At 36.4% G+C, this 21,629-nt stretch overlaps 1 protein-coding gene across 5 annotated transcripts; it reads right to left on the bottom strand.

Moving 5' to 3' along the window:
* Positions 1–2,666: 2,666 nt before the first annotated feature.
* On the bottom strand, positions 2,667–21,338 carry LOC131811346 (proteolipid protein 2-like). Of its 5 annotated transcripts, none has more exons than XM_059139793.1 (2): positions 21,314–21,338; positions 2,667–3,241 (listed from the first exon to the last, which is right to left on the bottom strand). In XM_059139793.1, the coding sequence occupies exon 2, from the start codon at positions 3,101–3,103 to the stop codon at positions 2,693–2,695; it is 411 nt and encodes a 136-aa protein (XP_058995776.1). In that variant the 5' UTR covers positions 3,104–3,241; positions 21,314–21,338; the 3' UTR covers positions 2,667–2,692. The 5 variants fall into 5 exon arrangements, with proteins under 5 accessions (XP_058995776.1, XP_058995773.1, XP_058995775.1 ...); XM_059139790.1 differs by having other exon boundaries at positions 2,667–3,244; positions 21,186–21,327; XM_059139792.1 differs by having other exon boundaries at positions 21,186–21,327.
* Between the last annotated feature and the right edge of the window lie 291 nt (positions 21,339–21,629).

The raw sequence follows: 21,629 nt of genomic DNA, 5'->3' as shown, positions 1-21,629 counted from the left end.
TACATCCCACTTTTTTCCTCCCTTTTTTTTTCAACTTGGAGTTGGGAGAAAAATATTTAGGCCCAGAGTTTGAAAAAAAAGATAAAGTATAGAGTTTTGCTGTTTAGTTCTCCACCATCTAACTTAGGTACTGACTGACTTGCCTCTAATATTCTGTGATTTGATATATACAGCCTTATGTCAGTTTATATTGTTTAATAGGCATTTTTCTTGTGTAGTTCCTTTGAAATGAAATAGAATCACTTCCTAATTCTTTATTGGAAAGAGGATGTGTAACCTACAGAATGTAACTGTATTTATTCTTTAATGACACTGAGTGGTGCACGACAACTTTACCCCTCCCTCAGTTTTCACTACTTTTAATGTTCCTCTACCTCGCCTGAAATTTTTTACCTTTGAGAGGACTACATATACTAAGGTCCCATTCTTTTTATCCTAGCTGATAATGTGCTGGGGATTATAGAAATTGAATTAAGAGACATTGTTATGAAAGGAAGGGACACTCTGATTGTTCAGAAGTCTGTTTCCACACAGTGAAGGCCATGTCTGTCTACCTTTCTCATTTGTGAAGCTCTCTGTTCCCAAATTATGGGTAGCAATGAGGGGAATCATGGGGCAAGTTATGATACAGAGTTCCTTCTACCTATTTTCTGGCTGTGCTTTCCTGATTCAAAAGATGCTGCATACCTGATAGATCCATTCTGTTTCTTAATTTGGCATTATTAAAAACTTAATAATAGAAATATTTCCAGGAATCTCTCTTATGACTGACTTTTATTCTTTATTTTGGAGTTTGTTGTGCATTTTCATCTTTTGGAAGTACTTAGTGAATATTTAATAGAAATTGGGAGAAGAACTATTAAGTGCCTTAACTACTCAGCTGTCATCCTAACCTTAAAGTATGGCTCCAAGATTAATTTACTTTGTATAATCTAGGTTTTATAAGACACTCAAGGGAGAGTCTCTTCCCCCACTAGCCTGATACCTTAAATGCAAATATTAAAACAATTTATTTGTGTTAAGTACTTGCCATTGTCAGGAGCCTCATGAAATGCAAAGATTCTCCAAAGGGATAAAATAGATCAGCATCATTTTGGTTTGATAACTTAAAGTCATCAAGCAAAGCTAGTTTGCTCTGGCAGTGAGGGAGTGAAGCACAAAAGCTCATGACAGCTAGTGTACTCTAGAGGACTCAGACCACCACTTTAAATTAGGGAAGCAGAAACACTTATACTGCTCTGATCCTTCCCCAGTGCCCCTGGGCAATCCCTGACAAGTCCTCAGTACCTCCTATACAGAGGATCTCCAACTAGTTTATAAGCATCAGAGAAGAGTTGGAAAGCACCATCATATATGGCCAACTGCTTTATGTCTTTACTGCAAACCAGTGATTCTTTGTGTTTTACCAATGTAAATCTTAGTTCTTATGACATGTTATGACATAGTCCATTAGGAAAAACAGATGAAAGTGGAATGCTCTAGGGGCGCCTGGATGGCTCAGTTGGTTAATTGTCTGCCTTTGTTCAGGTCATGATCCTGGAGTCCTGGAATCAATCTCTCCTCCCCTCTGCCAAAATCAGGCTCCCTGCTCAGGGAGCCTACTACTCCCTCTCCTTCTGTCCCTCCCCCAACACGCATGTGTGTGCATGTGCTCTCTCTCTAATAAATACATAAAATCTAATAAAACAAACAAACAAAAAATAAGTGGTCTATTCTAATTGAAACAGGAAGTAGTGGCAGAGAGTATACCTTCTCTGCACTACTTTTGGTCCCGAATGGGCTCCATGGAATAGCATAATGCTAAATCACTATTCTAGACATCACTAAAGGATGTTTGCGTAAGCTACCCACTGAAGAAGAGTATGAGAAAGGGCATTGAGATATCTCAGCATAACTAGAATGCTTGAGGTCTGGCTTTGGTCAGTTATTTTAAGAATACACTTGATTGGTATTGTCTATACTTAGCACTCTTACCCCTTCCTACCCCAGGCAACTACAGAGGGAGTTCCACTGGGCTGTATGATCTCTAAGACCTTCCTCTTCCATTATATTAGTTTTGTATATCTTAACAGACATCCTTGGAAAATGTTTTCCTTACATCTACTCTCAAAATGTGACTTCCAATTCTGATCAAATTAGAGCACTTCCGGTATGGCTTATCTCTCTGATTACAACTAAAAACTCTGGACAAAATACACAAAAACAATGACCTGAGGACTCTTAAAAAGTCTATGAAAGCAGGCAGATTGTGGAGTCAAAACTTGAAGAAACAACACATTTGAGAATGAGTGTTCTGTTGTTACCCCTCTTTTTTTTCTTGGCTTTGCCCCAAGGGCAGGCCCATCCTGCAGAACTGTTCAGCAGCAGTGATATGAGCAGGTAAAACTCTAAAAAGAAACCTCCCCTTTCTGCACAGAAGAATTGGGAAAAGGGACCTCTGCGGGGGCAGAGAACAGAAGAGGAAACCTGGAAGGAAGTGAGGTTGAGAAGAGAATTCCTTAATACTGTGTAAGAAACTATACCAGTGTATAGTTTCTTGAGCTGGATATTCACAGGACAGACCCAACGCTGCCTAGAAAATGCTTTGAGAATTGAACTAAGATTTAAACCTCCCACCCGTCTCAGAGGGAAATAAAGGGAGTCCACCAACATGGATCACTGCACAATCAGTCAGGACTGCTGTATATCTTTATTACCTCAAGGGGTAGGTGATGTAGGCATCATAGCCAAAGAGGCATGCAGCAGCAAGGCCCAGTGCCCCTGCAATGATTATGGAGCGATTTCCTCTGTTGACAAGGACAACAATGGAGGTGATTAGGTAGAGGGTGACGGCAATGAGGGACCGGAAGAAATCAATCCAAGGCCAGTTGATGGATTGTATCTTGGTGGGTAGGTCACACATGTAGATGACAAAGAAGATCTCAGCAAGGATCATCTCAACCACTGACAGAGTGGAGTATCCTGGTGTTGAGATGCTGAACCAGATTAGAATCACCAGGCACAATATAGTCTCAGCAAATAGGAGAGTTCCCTTTCTGGTGCACAAGAAATTGGTGAAGGTAGTGCAGCAGCCACGGGCTGAGGTGCGCTCAGACTCCACCATGGCGAGACCTGGAGTTCCTAGAGACTCAAAGGATCTGCACACTTGAAGGAGGGTTCCAGGATGCTGTTCACCCAGCTGTTTTGCTTGCTGTCTAAAAAATGGTTTTGAAAACTTGCAGTCTGAAGCTGAGTTGACCACCTGCTAAAACAGTAATGATGATGATTATGATGGTGATACTACTACTAATAATACCCCTTAGAGAATTTTAATAGGATTCATATCTACACAATTTAATAATCAAAAAGTCCAGAATACAATTCAAAATTACCTGATAAGCAAATAACTAAGAAATGTGGTTCTTTGGGAATTATTAAGGGAAAAGACAATGAACAGGTACAAACTCTAAGATAACACAGATGCTGAAATTTAAAGACTTTAAAACAATAGGTACCATAATAAGCTCCATGAGATAAAAGTAAACACACACTAAATAAAATGCATAGAAAGATAAAAGTACTCAGCAAAAAATTTAAATTATAAAAAAAGAACAAAATATCTTTAAAACATCCAATCTCTGAAATTTACTGGCTGAACTCAATAGAAGAATGAAGATGACAGAGAAAAGGGTCAGTGAACTTGTAGATTAATGGAAATCATTCAGTCTGAAGAACAAAGAGGAAAAAATTGGGAAGAGATGAATAGAACTTCAGGAAGTCATGGGACTATATAAAAAAAATCTGACATTTATAACAGTGGAGTCCTATAAAGAAATTGATGCAGAAAAAATTTTTAAGGAAACAATGGCTGAAAACTTCCTAAATTTTGTGAGAAACATTAACTTGTATATTTAAGAAGTTAACATAAAACAGAATAAACTCAAAGAAAATCACACTCAAACACATTATAATCAAATTACTGAAAATTAAACGTAAAGAAAAAAAATCTTGAAGGCAGCTAAGGAAAAAATGACAAATATAGGAAAACAATGATGTTAATAATGATGGTGGAATTCTCATCAGAAACCATGGAGAACAGAAAATAGTAGAACAACATTTTTAAAATGATAGGAAAGAACTATTAACCCAGCATTCTATATCCAGCAAAACTATCCTTCAGGAATGAAGGAAACATAAAGACCTTCTTAGATGAAGATGAACTAAAAGAACACATGGTAACTAAAAGAAATGATAAAATTCTTCAGACTGAAGGAAAATAATACTAGAAGAAACTTGGAACTTTAGGAATGAAAGAAGAATAAAAACTGTAATACCTGAGTAAATTTAGAATACTTTTTAAAAAGTTCCTTAAAATATGTGTAATTATTTTTTTAACATTTTTTGAAGTAGGCTCCACACTCAATGTGGGGCTTTAACTCATGACCCTGAGATCAAGAGTTGCAGACTCTACTGAGCCAGCCAGTTACCCCCCAAATATGTGTAATTATTGGAAGAAAAATTTCCACATTGTCTGATAGGGTTTTATTTTTAATTTTTTATTTATTTGAGAAAGAGAGACAGAACAAGCAGTGGGAAAGGTCAGAAGGAGTGGGAGAAGCAGGCTTCCTACTGAGCAGAGAGCCCAACATGGGACTCAATCCCAGGACCCTGAGCTGAAGGCAGACACTCAACCAACTGAACTACCCAGGTGCACCTGATGGGGTTTTAAATGCACGTTAATTTAGGGGCACCTGGGTGACTCAGTCAGTTAAGCATCCAACTCTTGATTTTGGCTCAGGTCCTGCTCTCAGTGTCATGGGATGGAGCCCTGAGTTGGGTTCCATGCCCAGCAGGGAGTCTGCTGGAGATTCTCTCTCTCCCTCTCCTGCTGCTGTTCCCCTGCTTGTGTGCTCCCTCCCTCCCTCCCTCCCTCCTTCCCTTCCTCCCTCTCTCTTTAATAAACAAATAAATTCTTAAAAAATAAATTTTAAAAATGAATGCATGTTAATTTAAAACACATGACAGCTATAGCATAAAGGGAAAAGAGTAAGGGATTTATGTAGTTGTAAACTTCTACATATTACTTAAAAATTAAAGCATTACTCTAAGTAGACTCTAAAATGTTAAATATTCTACTGTACTATCAAGAGCAGTGTTTAAAATATAAAATAGAATATAAATAGATAAAATATAATATAAAAGTAAAGCCGTTTAACTATCCAAAAACAGGTCGGAAAGAGGAAAAATGCAAACAAAAAATATGTAGAAAAATAGTAGGCCTAAAACCAACCACACCAATTATATTATAATTATATTAAATAATTATTTTAAGTGTATATGGTAAACACACCAATTAAAAGATAAAAGTAGATAAATTGGATTTTAAAAATCTACATGTTCTTCTCAGGAAACCTAGTTTAAATATTAAAAAAAGTAAAAAATGAATGGATGGAAAAGATGTATTATGCAAACAATGATCAAAAGGAATTCAGAGTAGCTAGTTTTTTTAAAAAGATTTTATTTATTTATTTATTTATTTGAGAGGGAGAGATTCTTTCTCCCACACATGAGTTGAGGGAGGGCAGTGGGAGAGGGAGAAGCAGAATCCCCACTGAGTAGGGATCCCTATTTGGGGTTTGATCCCAAGACCCTAAGATCATGACCTGAGCCAAAGGCAGATGTTTAACCGACTGAGGCATCCAGGTGCCCCTGGAGTGGTTATTTTAATATTAGACAAGGTAAACTGCCAAACAAAGAATATTATTAGGATAAAAAAAAATGACATTAGAGAATTGTAAGATGGTCACTTACCAAGAAGACATAAGAATATTAAGTGGGTACACACCTAGTAATGAGACTTTACACAAAATACCTGGAAGCAAAAACAAAAATTTTTTTTAAGATTTTTATTTATTTATTTGACAAAGAGACAGCGAGAGCGGAAACACAAGCTGGGGGAGTGGGAGAGGGAGAAACAGGCTTCCTGCTAAGCGGGGAGCCCAGTGTAGGGCTTGATCCCAGGACCCTGGGACCATGACCTAAGCGGAAAGCAGGTGCTTAATGACTGAGCCACCCAGGCACCCCAGCTAGAACACATCTTGACAAATTCAAGTAAATTAAAATAATACAAAGTATTTTAATTGAACATAATTAAATATTATAAATCAACAACAGAAAGATCATTCTCTTAGTTTTGCATATGGGTGTCAAATTGATCACAGTTGCTGAAAAACTAATTTTTCACCACTGAGTTCTTTGACAAACCTATAAAAAGCCAGTTGACCAATTTGTATGAAACTAAACTCTGTTTTATTCAGTGGGTCTATATGTTTATCCTTTACTAGTGCTATACTGTCCTGATAACCATAGATTTATAGTAAGTTTAAATCAGGTAGTGTGTTTTCCAATTCAAAATTGTTTTGGCTATTGTAGGTCCTTTATGAAATTTTAGAATCAACTTGCTAATACTCTGTTGAGATTTCAATGGACATTACATTAAAATTATAGATCAATTTGGGCAAATTAATATTCTAATAAGCCTTCCAATCCATTAATATAGTATACTCTCCATTTGTTTGGGTCTTCTTCTATTTCTTACATCAATAATTTACAATTTTTAGCATATATGTTGCTAGATTATACCTAAATATTTCATATTTTTATGTTATCATAGTTTTCTTTTTTTAAAAAGATTTTATTTGAGAGAGAGTGTGAGCAAGCATGAGCAGGGTGGAGATGCAGAGAGAGAGGGACAAGCAGACTCCCCACTGAGTGGGGAGCCCAAAATGGGGCTTGATCCCAGAACCCTGAGATCATAAATGAGCTCAAAAATGAGCCAAAGACAATGCTTAACCAACTGAGCCACCCAGGGGCCCCACTATCATAGAGTTTTCGAATTTCAATTTCTAATAGTTTTTGCTACTTTATTAAAGTAGAATTGATGTTTGTATATTGACCTTGAATCTTATGACTCTCCTAAATTCACTTACTATCTCCAATAGCTTCTTATACATTCTTTGGGGTTCTCTATTTGTTATCAGTCAATAAAGAGAGGTTTCTTTCTTTTCAGTTTGTGTTTATATTTCGTTTTCTTGTCTTTTTGCACTGGGTTGTCCCTTTAGTACAGTGTTAGATAAAAGCAATGAGGGTGGACATCCTTTCTTTGCCTGATCATAAAGAAAAGCATTCAGTCTTTCATCATTATGTTAGTTACAGTTGTTCTCTACTAAAATAGGGGAAGTTTCTTTTTATTCTTAGTTTGATAAGCTTTCTAAAAATTCAAGTATAGATGTTTTTTCCGCAACTCTTGAGATGATTATGTGGTTTTCCTTTTGTGTTTTGTTGGTATGGTAAATTATAGATTTACCAAAAAAACAGATTTTTTAAAAAAGATTTTGTTTGTTTATTTATTTGACAGACAGAGATCACTAGTAGATAGAAAGGCAGGCAGAGAGAGAGGGGGAAGCAGGCTCCCCACCAAGCAGAGAGCCTGATTCGGGGCTCTATCCCAGGACCCTGGGATCATGACCCAAGATGAAGGCAGAGGCTCAATCCACTGAGCCACCCAGGCGCCCCCCCAAAAAACAGATTTGTAAATGTTAAACCAACATTCCATTTCTTGGATAAACCCAAACTTATCATGATGTTTTATCCTTTCTATGTATTGCTGGATTCAATTTACTAAAATTTTGAAGGTTTTGTTGCGACTGTGTTTATATTACATTTCTTTCTTTCTTTTTCTTTTTTGCTTGTTGTATTATCATGGCAATGCTAGACTCATAAAATAAATTGGGAAAGGTTCCTTCCCCTACCATTTTCTGGTAAAGTTTGTATGGAATTGATATATTTCTAAATATTTTGTATTAGAGTGTTGTTTGTTGGAATTTTTAAGCTGTAAATTTCATTTCTTTAGTAGATATTTAGGTTATCCATTTCTTCTTGAAGGAGTTTTATTAATCTTTGTTTTTCAAAGAATTGCTCTATTTAATCTAAGTTATTTTATTTCTGGAAATCAATTTTTTTCATCATATTCCTCTATTGTCCTCATAATGTTTGTAGTGTTTGTAGTGATGGACCCTATTTCATTCTTAATATCAGGGTAGTTGGTATCTTCTCTTTTTTCTTAGTCAGTTTGGCTAGATGTTTCTAAATTCTATTGTTTTTTTCAAGGTCATTTGGATTTTTTTTGTTTTCTCTATTATTTTTCTGTTTTCAAATGTATTGATTTCTATTCTTACCTTTATTATTTCCTTCCTTCCTTTGCATTTAATTTGCTTCCCTTTTTCTAGATTCTTTTTTTTTTTTTTTTTTTTTTTTTTTGAGGAGGGGAGGGGCAAAAGAAGAGGTTGAAAGAGAATCCCAAGCAACTCTGAGATCATGACTGGAGCCAAAATCAAGAGTCAGCTGCTTAACTGACTAAGCCACTCAGGCAGTCCTCATCCCTTTATTCTAGATTCTATTTTTTTTTTTAAAGATTTTATTTATTTATTTGACAGACAGAGATCACAAGTAGGCAGAGAGGCAGGCAGAGAGAGAGAGAGAAGCAGGCTTCCTGCGGAGCAGAGAGCCCGATGCGGGGCTCGATCCCAGGACCCTGAGATCATGACCCGAGCCGAAGGCAGCAGCCCAAACCACTGAGCCACCCAGGCGCCCCATCTAGATTCTATTTTTTTAAAATATTTTATTTATTTATTTGACAGAGAGAGAGAGAGAGAGAGAGATCACAAGTAGGCAGAGAGGCAGGCAGAGAGAGGAGGAAGCAGGCTCACTACTGAGCAGAAAGCCTGATGTGGGGCTCAATCCTAGGAAACTGGGATCATGACCTGAGCCGAAGGCACAAGCTTAACCCACTGAGCCAACCAGCGCCCCTTTATTTTTTTTTTAAGATTTTATTTATTTATTTGTCAGGGATACAGGGAGAGAGAGCGAGCGAGCACAGGCAGACAGAGAGGCAGGGAGAGGCAGAGGGAGAAGCAGGCTCCCCTGCGGAGCAAGGAGCCCGATGTGGGACTCGATCCCAGGACACTGGGATCATGACCTGAGCCGAAGGCAGCTGCTTAACCAACTGAGCCACCCAGGCGTCCCAATATTCTAGATTCTTAAGCTGCAATCTTAGGCTACTGATTTTAGATCTTTGTCTAATACAAGCATTGTTTCTATAAATTTCCCTTTAAGTACTGGCTACATTCCACAAATTTTTATATGCTATATTTTCATTCAGTTTTAAATATTTTTTTAAAAGATTTTATTTATTTATTTGTCATAGAGAGAGAAGCGAGAGAAAGCACAGGCAGACAGAGTGGCAGGCAGAGGCAGAGGGAGAAGCAGGCTCCCCGCCAAGCAAGGAGCCCGATGTGGGACTCGATCCCAGGACGCTGGGATCAAGACCTGACCCCAAGGCAGCCGCTTAACCAACTGAGCCACCCAGGCGTCCCCAGTTTTAAATATTTTCTAACTCCTCTTAAAATTTCCTCTTTGGCACCTGGTTTATTTAGAAATGCATTGTTTAATTTCCAAATATTTGATGATTTTCCTGATACTTTTCTATTATTTTCTTGTTTAATTTTGTTTTGTTAGATAACATAGTTTTAATATGTTTAATAACAATTTTTTCCCTAATTGATTTTATCCACTGTGGTTTGATACATAATATGAAATCTATCATTTTAATCTTTTTAAGTGTATAGTTCTATGGCTTTTCACACATTCACAATGCTGTGTAACTATTACCAAGATCTGCTTCTAGAACTTTTTAATTATTTCTAATAGAAACTCGGCACTTATTAAACAAAAATTCTTCCTTCTCTCCAGCCCCTTGCATCTGTATCCTACTTTCTGTCTCTATGAATTTGCCTATTCTAATATGGTTTTAAGTCTTTAAATTTGTTAAGATTTGCTTTATGATCCAGACTGTGGTCTTTCTTAATAAATGTTCCATGTGCATTTAAAAAAATTTATATTCTACTGATGGTAGAATATTTTATAAATGATCAAGTTGGTTGAAAGTATCATTTTTTCATACTCTATTGATTTTTTATTATATTGTTCTATTGATTTCTGAGAAAGAAGTACTGATACCTCCATGTATAAATTTCCCTTTAGTTCTATAAGTTTTTGCTTCATATATTTTGAAACCCTATTTTTAGGTTCATACACATTTAGGATTGTTACATCTTTTTGATGAGTTCTCCATTTATAGTTATGTAATATCTCTCTTTGTCCATGCTAATACTTCTTTTTCCAAATCTTTTTCAATATAAGCTCTCCAGATTCACAAACTGGAACTCCTCCCTCTTACACTCTCACATATCTTAATCTACTTTTGTCAGATAACTACGTAGTTTACATGTTTCTAAATACAGAACTATTTGGCTTTCAGAACAAGTTGAGAGCTGTGTAGTGACTGAAACACATGCCCTCCAAATTTAAGGCGATCTCACATTAGCAAAAGAGAAAAATTTTAGAAAGCATTCTGTGGAGGTTAGTTGACATAATAGCTTGAAAAAATTGAAGTTCTGTATGGAACACTTTATTTTTCTTACATTTCGGGATCTCTAGCCTGTTCCTTGTCCTGTTTTCCCCGAAATTGTGTTCTAGTAAACATCAGAGGGACTGAGCATCAGAGTGACCCCTAATGCCAAAGTATACACACTCCCACTCCCTAAATGCCAACCTAAATTCCTGAGGGAGCCAGGATTGGCTTGATATCTATTTCTGGATCTCAAAATAGTGGAGAGTTCTGTTAGGTTGTTTTTAGTCCTAACAAGGCAGCATTGGCCATCAGAGCTTGCTGTGTCAATGGTAGAGGAAATAGTAATCCCTTGCCACCTATTCTTTTTTTTTTTTTAAAGATTTTATTTATTTATTTGACAGACAGAGATCACAAGTAGGCAGAGAGGCAGGCAAAGAGAGAGAGGGGGAAGCAGGCTCCCTGCTGAGCAGAGAGCCCGATGCGGGACTCCATCCCAGGACCCTGAGATCATGACCTGAGCCGAAGGCAGCGACTTAACCCACTGAGCCACCCAGGCGCCCACCTTGCCATCTATTCTTGACCATTATTTCCACTGCATGGGGCTTTAAAAAAAAAATCACTATAAACCAGAAAATAACTCTTACTGCCTAGAGAAAGGGAAAACTATCTTTGCCGTGATTTGGCAGAAAAATCAAATGATTAAAATGGGGAGTATCCTTTCTGAATCTAAAATTTTTTGCCTGGAATATGAGAATTATGATAATGCCTGCATCAGATGTTTCTGTGAGAAACAAATAAGATAATTGATAAGAAATAATTTAATGAACTGTAGAACTCTAATATTAGTTATTAATATTGCTGGTTATAGTACCTATAAGACTTATCATCTTAATAATTCAGTTTTAGCTGGGAAAGATGATGCCTTTATTTGGCTTATATTTCTTTCAGATTCCTTTCTTGCTTTATGGAGAGAAACAATTGGTATTTCAACAAATTTTTTTCTTTCAGTTTTATTGAAATATAATTGATATACAGCACTGTATATTTGAGCAAATAGCATGATGATTTGACTTACATATATTGCAAGTAAATTAATATTTTTAAAGATGTATTTATTTATTCGAGAGAGAAAGAGAGAGCATGAGTGGGAGGGGCAGAGGGAGAGGGAGAGAAAATCTGAAGCACACTTAGCACTGAGTGTGGAGCCTAACATGGGGCTCAATCTCAAGACCCACATACTATGACTTGAGCCAAAACAAAGAGTCCCACACTTAACCAGCTGCACCACCCAGGCACCCCACACGCAAATTATGTTTAAAAGTCTTTTATCCTTTATAGCAATTCCTCTGCTTTCTATTTTTAATGAGATGATTCAATCTGTCTGAATTCTTTTCAATGAATCCATGTTCACTTAAAGGTATTTTAAGAAAACAAAATATTTCTATGAATACACATGGTACATCTTATCTTTAAAAGACTAAATTTGAAAAGCTAGAAATCTTTCTTCAGCTATTTCTAAAATATATCACCCCTAAATACCAGTCTTCACGTTCTCAGAATTCATATTCAATCATCACTACATCTCAAGATATATATATATACATAACTTCTGTTTCAGATGAGGTCAGCTGGAATAGACTTACTGTGTAATCAGGATTTTTAGACTGTGCAAAACATAGTATTTTTTTTTCTATGGAAGTATAATTGACATACAGTATCCTGTTAGTTTCAAGTGTATATCATAATGACTCAATATTTTTATAAATTACAAAATTATTTCCATGATAAGTCTAGTTATTATCTGTCACCATACAAAGTTATTGAAATATTATTGACTATATTCCCTATGCTGTATATTATATCCCCATGAGTTCCTTAATTTATTACTGGAAGTTTGTGCATCTTAATCCTCTTCACCTATTTTACCCTGCAAAGCACAGTTACTTTTTTTTTTTTTTGAAGATTTATTTGTTTGTTTGAGAGAGAAAGGAAGAGAGTGTGAGCAGGGGTGGGCAGACAGTGGGAGAGGAAGAGAGAATCCTCAAGCAAACTTCCTGCTGAGCATGGAGCCAAAGCCTGGATGTGGGGCTCAATCCCAGGACCCTGAAATCATGATCTGAGCCTAAATCAAGAGTCTGCTGCTTAACCAACTGAGCTACACAGATGTCCCCTTGCAAAGCATAGTTTTAAAGTCTCTGCACATAAAATATATGTGGGTTTTGAAATATGTGAGGTTGATGAAAAAAATTAAAGTACAAAAAATTACATTTTAAAATAATTTATTGAGCACAAATTATAATGAATTGCTTACATTATTCAGAATTAGTGGGTTCAGCACCATCTTTTTGAACACCATGTATTGACATAAACTTTGTTCATGGAAACTATAAGAAACAATTGAAAGCATAATCTAAAAAAGTTTTGACTTATGATGAGCACTGGGTGTTACATGTAAGTGATGTATCACTAAATTCTACTCCTGAAACCAATATTACATTATTATATGTTAACTAACTAGAATTTAAATGAAAACTTAAAATAAAAATTGAAATCAACACAGCCTTAAAGAATATAGTTACAAAGAAATAAAAATATATTTTTAAAAGTTCTCCAAATTAGGTTGCTTGTTTGGAATTAATTTTGACTGGGATTTTCTGTACAAATTTGGAATGTAAAAATTTTTTCAATTACTTGATTAACTCAACTGCTTGTACTCTAAATTAATTGGAGTTTAATGCATTTTTCACTGAATTGGCAATTGGGAAAGGGAAAATGTATTCATAATGACTAAGAATTGGCACTCATGAAAAGTAAAAAAACATTTATAAGTGGATTGTTCATTTCATTATTCAGTTTCTCACTATTACTATATAATGATCAGATTTCTAAATAGAAGCATACCAAAAGATTAAAAATTTTAATTATAAACACTTTTTAAGTTTTTTCATAAGGAGACAAATACAGTTTTTTCACTAAGATATACTATTTATTTTAAAAGTTTATAAATTACATGGAATAAAATATCAGAAAGGTGTTGGGTGAATGTATTAATAGTCAATATTTATAATTTAATAAATATTTGTTATATTTACCAATGTTTATTAAGCCCTTATTATGTGCCTATGTATTTGTAGATTTTTTTTAAAGATTTTATTTATTTATTTGACAGAGAGAGATCACAAGCAGGCAGAGAGGCAGGCAGAGAGAGAGAGAGAGATGAGGAAGCAGGCTCTCTGCTGAGCAGAGAGCCAGATGCGGGACTCGATCCCAGGACCCTGAGATCATGACGTGAGCCGAAGGCAGCAGCTTAACCCACTGAGCCACCCAGGTGCCCTATTTGTAGATTTTTATCTGATTATCATAACCCTCTGACATATCTCCATTTTATAGATAAAGACATTAAGCCTCAGAATATGAATTCACTTATACATGTCAGGAAGCCAGTATAAGATAGAAATATAATTTGAATAAGATGTCTGACTTCATAGTCTGTGAATTTGCATGTGTTTGAATATATTTGTGTATGTGTGTTTGTTTTAATATACAAGTAAAGACTCTGTACTATTTTCAGTTGCATTAAAAAAGGAAGCTAAAAATTTTTCCTTTTTCTAGTACCTAGTATGAAGGACCAAATATTTATACAATTTTTAAGGTTTTTCAAAATACGGTGTGTATAGTTACATTGCATATCTTATGAGTACACTTATGTTTTTTATATTCTTTGACCTTGAAGGAATATTCTTATCTGATATTTTAATAGAAGTATGGTTAGAAGTATGGTATCCTTGGGGCATCTGGATGGCTTAGTTGGTTAAGCATCTGCCTCTGGCTCAGGTCATGATCCCAGGCTCCTGGGATGGAGCCCCACATCAGGCTCCCTGTTCAGCAGGGAGTCTGCTTCTCCCTCTCCCTCTGCTCCTCCCCCCACCCCGGCTCAAATAAATAAAATCTTTTTAAAAAAAGGTTTTTTAACATTATAAAGTTTTGACATTATAACATAGTTTTAACATTATAAAAATTAAACATTAAACTACTTTATAAACATTATAAAAGTATGAAAATTTTGAAAAACCAAACCATTCGAGAGGCTGAGAAGCCAAGTTTAGATGTGCTGTAAAACATACTAAATAACTTGGGGTGCCTGGCTGGCTCCGTTGGTTGGGTGACTGACCTGCTTTCAGCTCAGGTCATGATTCTGGAGTCCCAGGATCAAATCCCATATCAGGCTCCAAGCTCCATGGGTAGTCTGCTTCTCCCTCTGACCTTCTCCCCTCTCATGCTCTCTCTCTCTCAAATAAATAAAAAAAATCCTTAAAAAAATACTAAATAACTCACAAAGAGGAGTTCTAAATATCTATATTTAAAAAAAAGATTTTATTTATTGATTTGAGAGAGAGCATGTGCTCATGAGGTAGGGAGGGGCTGAGGGAGAGGGAGTAGCAGACTCCCCGCTGAGCAGAGAGCCTGATGCAGGACTCTATTTCAGGACCCCGAGATCATGACCTGAGCTGAAGGCAGAGGCCTACCCCACTGAGCCACCCAAGGACCCCTAAATATTTCCATTTTTGAAAAGAATTTTAATAGACTTTATTTTTTAGAATGATTTTGGGTTTAGCAAAGTTGAGTGGGAAGCACAGAACGTTCCCATATATCCCTGCCTCTGAAATGCAAAGGCTCTTCTACTTAACATCCTGTACCTAAGTGACACATTTGTTATAACTGATGGCCCAACAATGATGCATCATTATCATTCAAAGTCCATAGTTTACGTTAGGGTTCAGTCTTAGTGTTTTACATTCTATGGGCATGGACCAATATATAATGACATGTAGTCATCACCATAATAGTGTCATACTGAGTAGTTTCATTGCCCTCCAAATCCTCTGTGCTGTACCTGTTCATGCTTTTCTCCCCACAATCACTGACATCACTAACATTTTTATTGTCTCTATAGTTTTGCCTTTTCCAGAATGTCATATGGCTGGAGTCATGTAGTATGTAACCTTTTCGGATTGGCTTCTTTCACTTAGTAATATGCATTTAATTTTCCTCTGTATCTTTCCATGGCTTAATAGCGCTTTTTAAAAAGATTATATTTATTTATTTGAGAAAGCGAGCAAGCGTGTGTGCCTGCGTGGATGCGAGGGGAGGGACAGAAAGGGAAGGAGAGGAAGAGGGAAAGAGTCCCAAGCGTGGAGCCCCAGGTGGGACTTGATCTCATGACCCTGAGCCAAAACCAAGAGTGGGACGCTTAACTGCCTGAGCCACCCAGGCTCCCTGTATAGCTCTTTTTAAGTGCTGAATAAAATTCCAATGTCTGGTTGTACTAAAGTTAATCTATTCACCCACTAAAAGACATATTGGCTGCTCCAAGTTTTGACAACTATAAATAAATCTGCTATAAACATCTATGTGCAGGTTTTTGTGTGGACATAAGTTTTCAACTCCTTTGGGCAAATACTAAGGCATGCAATTACTGGATTGTATGGTAAGAATATGTTTAATTTTATAGGAAAGTGCCAAACTGTCTTCCAAAGCGGCTGTACTATTTTGCATTCGACCAGCAGTGAAGGGAAGCTGCTATTGATCTATATTCTCTGTCAGCATTTAATGTTGCCTATGTTTCACATTTTAGCCATTCTCACAGGTGCGTGATGGTGATTCCTTCGATTTTCAGTTCCCTACTGACATATGCTGTTGAGCATCTTTTCATATACTTATTTGCCACCTGTACATCTTCTTTGGTGAGGTGTCTGTTTAGGTCTTTTGTTCACTTTTAAATTGGATTGTTCACTTTCTTACTGTTGAGTTTTAAGGATTCTCCGTATACTTTCTGTTTAAGAGTCCTTTATCAGATATTGTGCAAAATATTTACAAATATTTTCCCCCATTCTGCAACATGTCTGCTCATTCTGCTGTCCTCGTGTTTTTCAGAGTAGAAGTTTTTAATTTCAATGAAGCCCAAGTTATCAGTTATTCATTTCATGGATCATGCCTTTCAATGTTGTATGTAAAAGCTCATCACCATACCGAGATCATGGATTTTCTCTTATGTTCTCTTCCAGGAATTTTATAGTTATTATTTTACATTTTATATTTACATGAGATTCCTTTTGAGTTCATTTTTGTGAAGACTGTAAGGTGTCCAGATTCATTTTGTGTGTGTGTATGGATGCCCAGTTGTTCCAGTAGCATTTGTTGAAAAGACAATCATGGCTCCATTTTATTGCCTTCGCTCCCTTGTCAAAGATCTGTTGACTATATCGTTGTAAGTCTGTTTCTAGGCTTTCCATTCCATTCCATTGGTCCATTTATCTATTCTTCTACCAATACCAAACGATCTTGATTATATTAGCTCCACAGTAAGTTTTGATTGGTGTTTTAGATCATTTACATTCAATGTAATAGTTATTTTAGGACTTAAATGTGCCATTTTATTTTTTTGTTTTGTGTTTATTGTCTTTTTTGCTCTTCTGTGTTCCTTTTTCTGCTTTCTAATAGTTTACCTGATCAATTTTTATAGTTCCATTTTTATGTATGGTACATTTGCATTTATCTCTTTGAATAGATTTTTAGTCATCATTCTAGGTATTACATTTCATATATGTACAGCCTATCACAGTTTAGTGTTGTTGACGATTTACTAGTTCAAATAAACTGTGTTTATCTTTATATCCCTTTAACCTCCCATTTTTAATGTAATTGTCTTAAATATTGCCTTTACATACAGTTAGAACCACAGCAGGCATTGAGACATCATCCAGGGTGGTCCTGACCAAATCAGAGAAGACTTTAAAAGAAGATGATGAGACATTAGAGACCACATTCCCACTACTCTGTTGTCCATGAGGGCCCTTGGGGAGCGGAAAGTGGTCCTGTACCAACACCTAGCAAGAAAGTGGGAATCTCTGTCTTACAACTGCAAGAAAGTGAATTCTGCCAACAACTTGTTGCAGTTTGTTACACAGGGATAGAAAACTAGTACACAATTCTTGCTTTTGAGTTGGGGTAGGTGGAACTAGAGCAGCTTTGAGTCTATGGCCATTTTTGTCCCTCTACTGAGGCAAAACCTTTCTGGCCAACATTCTGTGAATTAGGAGGATTTCTACTCTAGATAGGGAACAGGTATCATTCCCATCAATGGATTAACTCCAGGGATTATTTCTTTTAAACCTTTTCATTGTTCTTTCCCCCAGCCTCAAGTAGTGTCTTATGTGTAAATGTTAATCAGTACTCAGCGGAAGACTCTCAAAAGAGAGAAATCTCTTCAGTCTCTGGAGTTCTTTCTCTTTGAAGCTCCAGTACTTTTCCTTGTAGACAATAGGCACCCTGGTCACCTAAGAGTCCTGGCTCAGGGAGGTTCCTTCTGCCTGAGCTGTGGCCTGGAAACTCCCTCTGGCTAAGCTGGGGCCATCATAGGGCTCATTTTACTTGAGTTCACCCAAGCATCACAGGAGCATCATTCTTCCATCTAAAACCTGAGGACTATGTAGGAATCTATAGACAAAAGGCTAATTTAAGAGAAATTCTACACTGATTTTCATGGGTCAATATACAGGGAGATATGGAGAACATGGTGTGTTTGGGTAAATGTGAATAGTTTTAGCATTTGCAAGTGTTTAGAAAAAGTAAACCAAAGCAACTTTATTCTTCAGTATTTATTGAATGTCTAATCTGTGCCATGCTCTGCTAGACTCTTGGGCTCTAGTGATGAGCACAAGGAGGTCCAGTCCCTGATCCTATGTAGCTAATGGCCAACATCAAGTGCTGTATTGTCTAATGTAGAATGTATGTGTCAAATAAAATAGCATCCGATTATCTTATCAAGGCATGCCAAGTAATTCTTAAGATGCAAACACATGAAGCAGCAATTCCAAGTTGAATTCTTTTTCAGCACACTATTAACCCACTTCTCATCACTAGTGGCCTAAACATCTGCCCTGTGCTCAGGGAATGCAAACTAATGTTAATATTGGTTTCATCAGACATAGAAGTGAAGGGCAAAAGGAAGAAAAGAGGAAAGAAGGCAAGTCTTGTGCCCCCAGAGGCAATTAAACACGTTTTTTTCTATCTCTTGTTTTCTACGTATTATCCATGCTACTCTTTTTATTAGTCCATTATGTTTAGCTCTGTTGAATACTGGCCTAGAGTGATGTTGAACAGAATACGTTTCCCATTGCTGACTTTCTCTTCTATCTACAGAGACCTGTATTCATAGTAAATGGATTTCTCATGGGAAGTTATTTGCAATTTTGGTAAACAACATGGCTTAGTGAATCTAAAACAAACAAATATAGAAGAATAAGGGACTGGGTTGAGGGTATTTAGGGAGGGGGAATCTGTTGAACCCTGTTACTAATGAGTTACTCTTTTCTAAGCATTGCACATGTGTTTCAAATAGATCTCAAGAGGAGTTTGTATATCACTTTTTAAAAAGATTTTATTTATTCTTTTGAGACAGAGAGATACAGAGAGAGAGCATGAGCAGGGGGAGAAGCAGACTCCCTGCTGAGCCTGGAGCCGGACACGGGCTCGATCCCAGGACCTGGAAATCATGACCTGAGCCAAGGCAGACACTTTAACCATCTGAGCCACCCAAGTGCCCTGTGTATCATTTTTCAGAGGAGAAGGGAAAGAAAAATTTAATACTCTTTCTGCTCTTATCTCATTGAGTGCTTTTTTTTTTTTTTTTTTTTTTGGTTCTAATGTATTCTTCCTCAAAAGGGCAGAATCCAGGCCTGGTGCAGTGTGAGAGAAGGGGTTAGTCTGTTCTATAAACTGTTAGAGAGATTTAAAAAATAGGCAATCTAATTGACTCATACGTGGCTCACAGCCATATAAATGCTTACAAAATTGCTTCTTGCGCAGCAGTAGTGACCACAGAGAAGCAGAAGTAAAATGGAGGCAAGTGAGATGAGAACTCTTAGGAAATCTTTAACAGGACTTTAAAACCCTTGTCAAACCTTTTGTTTAACTTTGTGCAAAAAACATCCTTTAGAAAATTAAATGCACTTCAAGGAGCATACTCCAAGTTGAAATTCACATACTTTGCCTCAAAATAATACCTCTTTGGTGTTAAAGTCTGTCTCTACAAATACATTGCCTTTTAGAACAAACTGCTGCAGAAAAACAATTTTTTTTTTTTTCACAAAGAACTGTGACTCCATTGTTACTAGGAGATTTGTAATCTGTTTTAAACATGTTACTAAAATAGAAGTTGACATAACTACTGAATTTGCTGTTTATATTTAATTAAAGGCATTGCTAAAATAAAATATATTTGGGTGTTTCTTAAAGCTATTAGCAACATGCACATTTATAACTTTCTCTATATTCACGTTTTTTATTGAAGCATATTGGACATATAATACTGTATTAATTTCATTAAATTCACTTTTTTCCCCCTGTATTCACTTTTAACAAAAATGTTCTTGTTGTCTTTTTCAAGACTCTCTGTCTTTATATTGACTGGCTTTATCTGTGATTATTTCCTCCTTTCTCTGTGTGCTCTGCTCAAAGTTGCCTCATACCTTCACTCCACATTATTTGTTCTTTCCTTATCAACCATACTACAAAAAAGTTCCTTCATCTGTGCTTTCCTTTTACTAATTAATTAAATGTAATCAGGTGAAATACAATATAATTCATGTATAGTTTTAATCTCTAAATTGGTTGGTTTGTCACCAACTTGGAAGTAGGAAATTATTTCCCTCTGTGTAAGACTTCATTATAAAAGCCTATGTTGTCATAATGATAACAATATAGTTACTCAACATGTTCTTTGTTACAAAAAAATATTTCCACAGTTACTAAAGACATTTTTCAGGCATCCACTTGAATTTCTAAACTAATTCTCTGATTTGTTTCATTACCCTCCTGTGTTAGTTTTTACCAATTCCTAGAAATTTGTATCATCATTTTAAGTCAAAAAGAAAAACTGAACCTCCTTTAGGAATGAAACTAAGACCTGAGATTCATTATTAAAATGATAATTTTTTTTTTTTTTTTTTTTTTTTGCTTCTGGTGATTTAGTAATGAAAAACTTAAAAATATTTTGTGTGTGTGTGTGTATGACTTTCTAGACTATGACACCAACAATAAAAGTGTCGAACCATTCTAAAGGAATAGATGTTTTATTTAAATATTTGATTTCTTAGGGCAGCTGGGTGGCTCAGTCAATAGAGATCTGACTCTTGATTTCCCTTCAGGTCATAATCCCAGGGACATGAGATCAAGCCTTGCATCAGACTTTGTTCTCAGCACAGTTACAAATCCTATCGAGTTTCTGCTCTGGCCTCAGAAAATTCACCCTGGATGCTATACCACAGCTAGTTCCAATCATGTGAAATTTCCTGTGAGTCTCAGAAGATATTTTGAACATTTTCCAATCAAAGGTCTTAAGTGTTCTCATAAAATTTAGGTATTACAATTAAAATATGTGGGAAAATGGAAGCTATAACTTTCAAATCACCACCAGGATATGTCCTGTCCTCTTTCTCCTACTCCTTGTGGCTACTCATGGAGGCAGAGGTCAACTAAAGTTTTGGGAAAATATTGCACTATTTAACCCAAAGAAGGCAGCAAGAGCAGAGCCATAGGTCATAACATTAGCTACTTCCATCAAAGTTTTGATCCTTCCTTTAGAAGAGCCAACAGTTAAAGAAACTTAATTCCAGCCCATCTAGAAGAAAAGTAAATGTGAATAAATTTAACTCCTACATTGCTGTTATCTTACCTTCCAAATCACTGATTGCTTAAGAGAATGATCTGTTTTCTCTTTCACTGCCAGGTTTACATATATGGGCCTCGCTTTTCTCTGAAACAGAAAGGCTGTCACTTAAGTGCTGTAGGTAGGCCCTTTACCTGTGTTGACAGAACTCCACAGGGCAGGCCAGGCAAATGAATGGGGTTGTTGCTAGGACACCAGGCTGTTTCCAGGACAGCAGCCCATTGCTGTTTGCTATTCTCTTGACTAACTAACAATACACCTGTTCCTTAAGAAATAGCTTATTTTCCTTCATTGCAAAGCAAACACAGAGTGGGAAATCACACAGCTGCATGTCTGCACCTTCTCTGTAGCTTTCCAGGAGGAATACAATACACCAAATATAATTTAATTTGTGGAAGGGGAATTCATATACCCATACAATATCTAAATCTTCGTATATAATAAAATATT

Source organism: Mustela lutreola, chromosome 11 (genome assembly GCF_030435805.1).
Source record: "Mustela lutreola isolate mMusLut2 chromosome 11, mMusLut2.pri, whole genome shotgun sequence".
In the NCBI taxonomy this organism is placed as follows: domain Eukaryota; kingdom Metazoa; phylum Chordata; class Mammalia; order Carnivora; family Mustelidae; genus Mustela; species Mustela lutreola.
This window is presented reverse-complemented; position numbering and strand designations above follow the sequence as displayed.

Coding starts and splice junctions, on each gene's coding strand:
- LOC131811346 (XM_059139793.1), bottom strand. CDS start 3,103: ATGGTGGAGTCTGAGCGCACCTCAGCCCGTGGCTGCTGCACTACCTTC.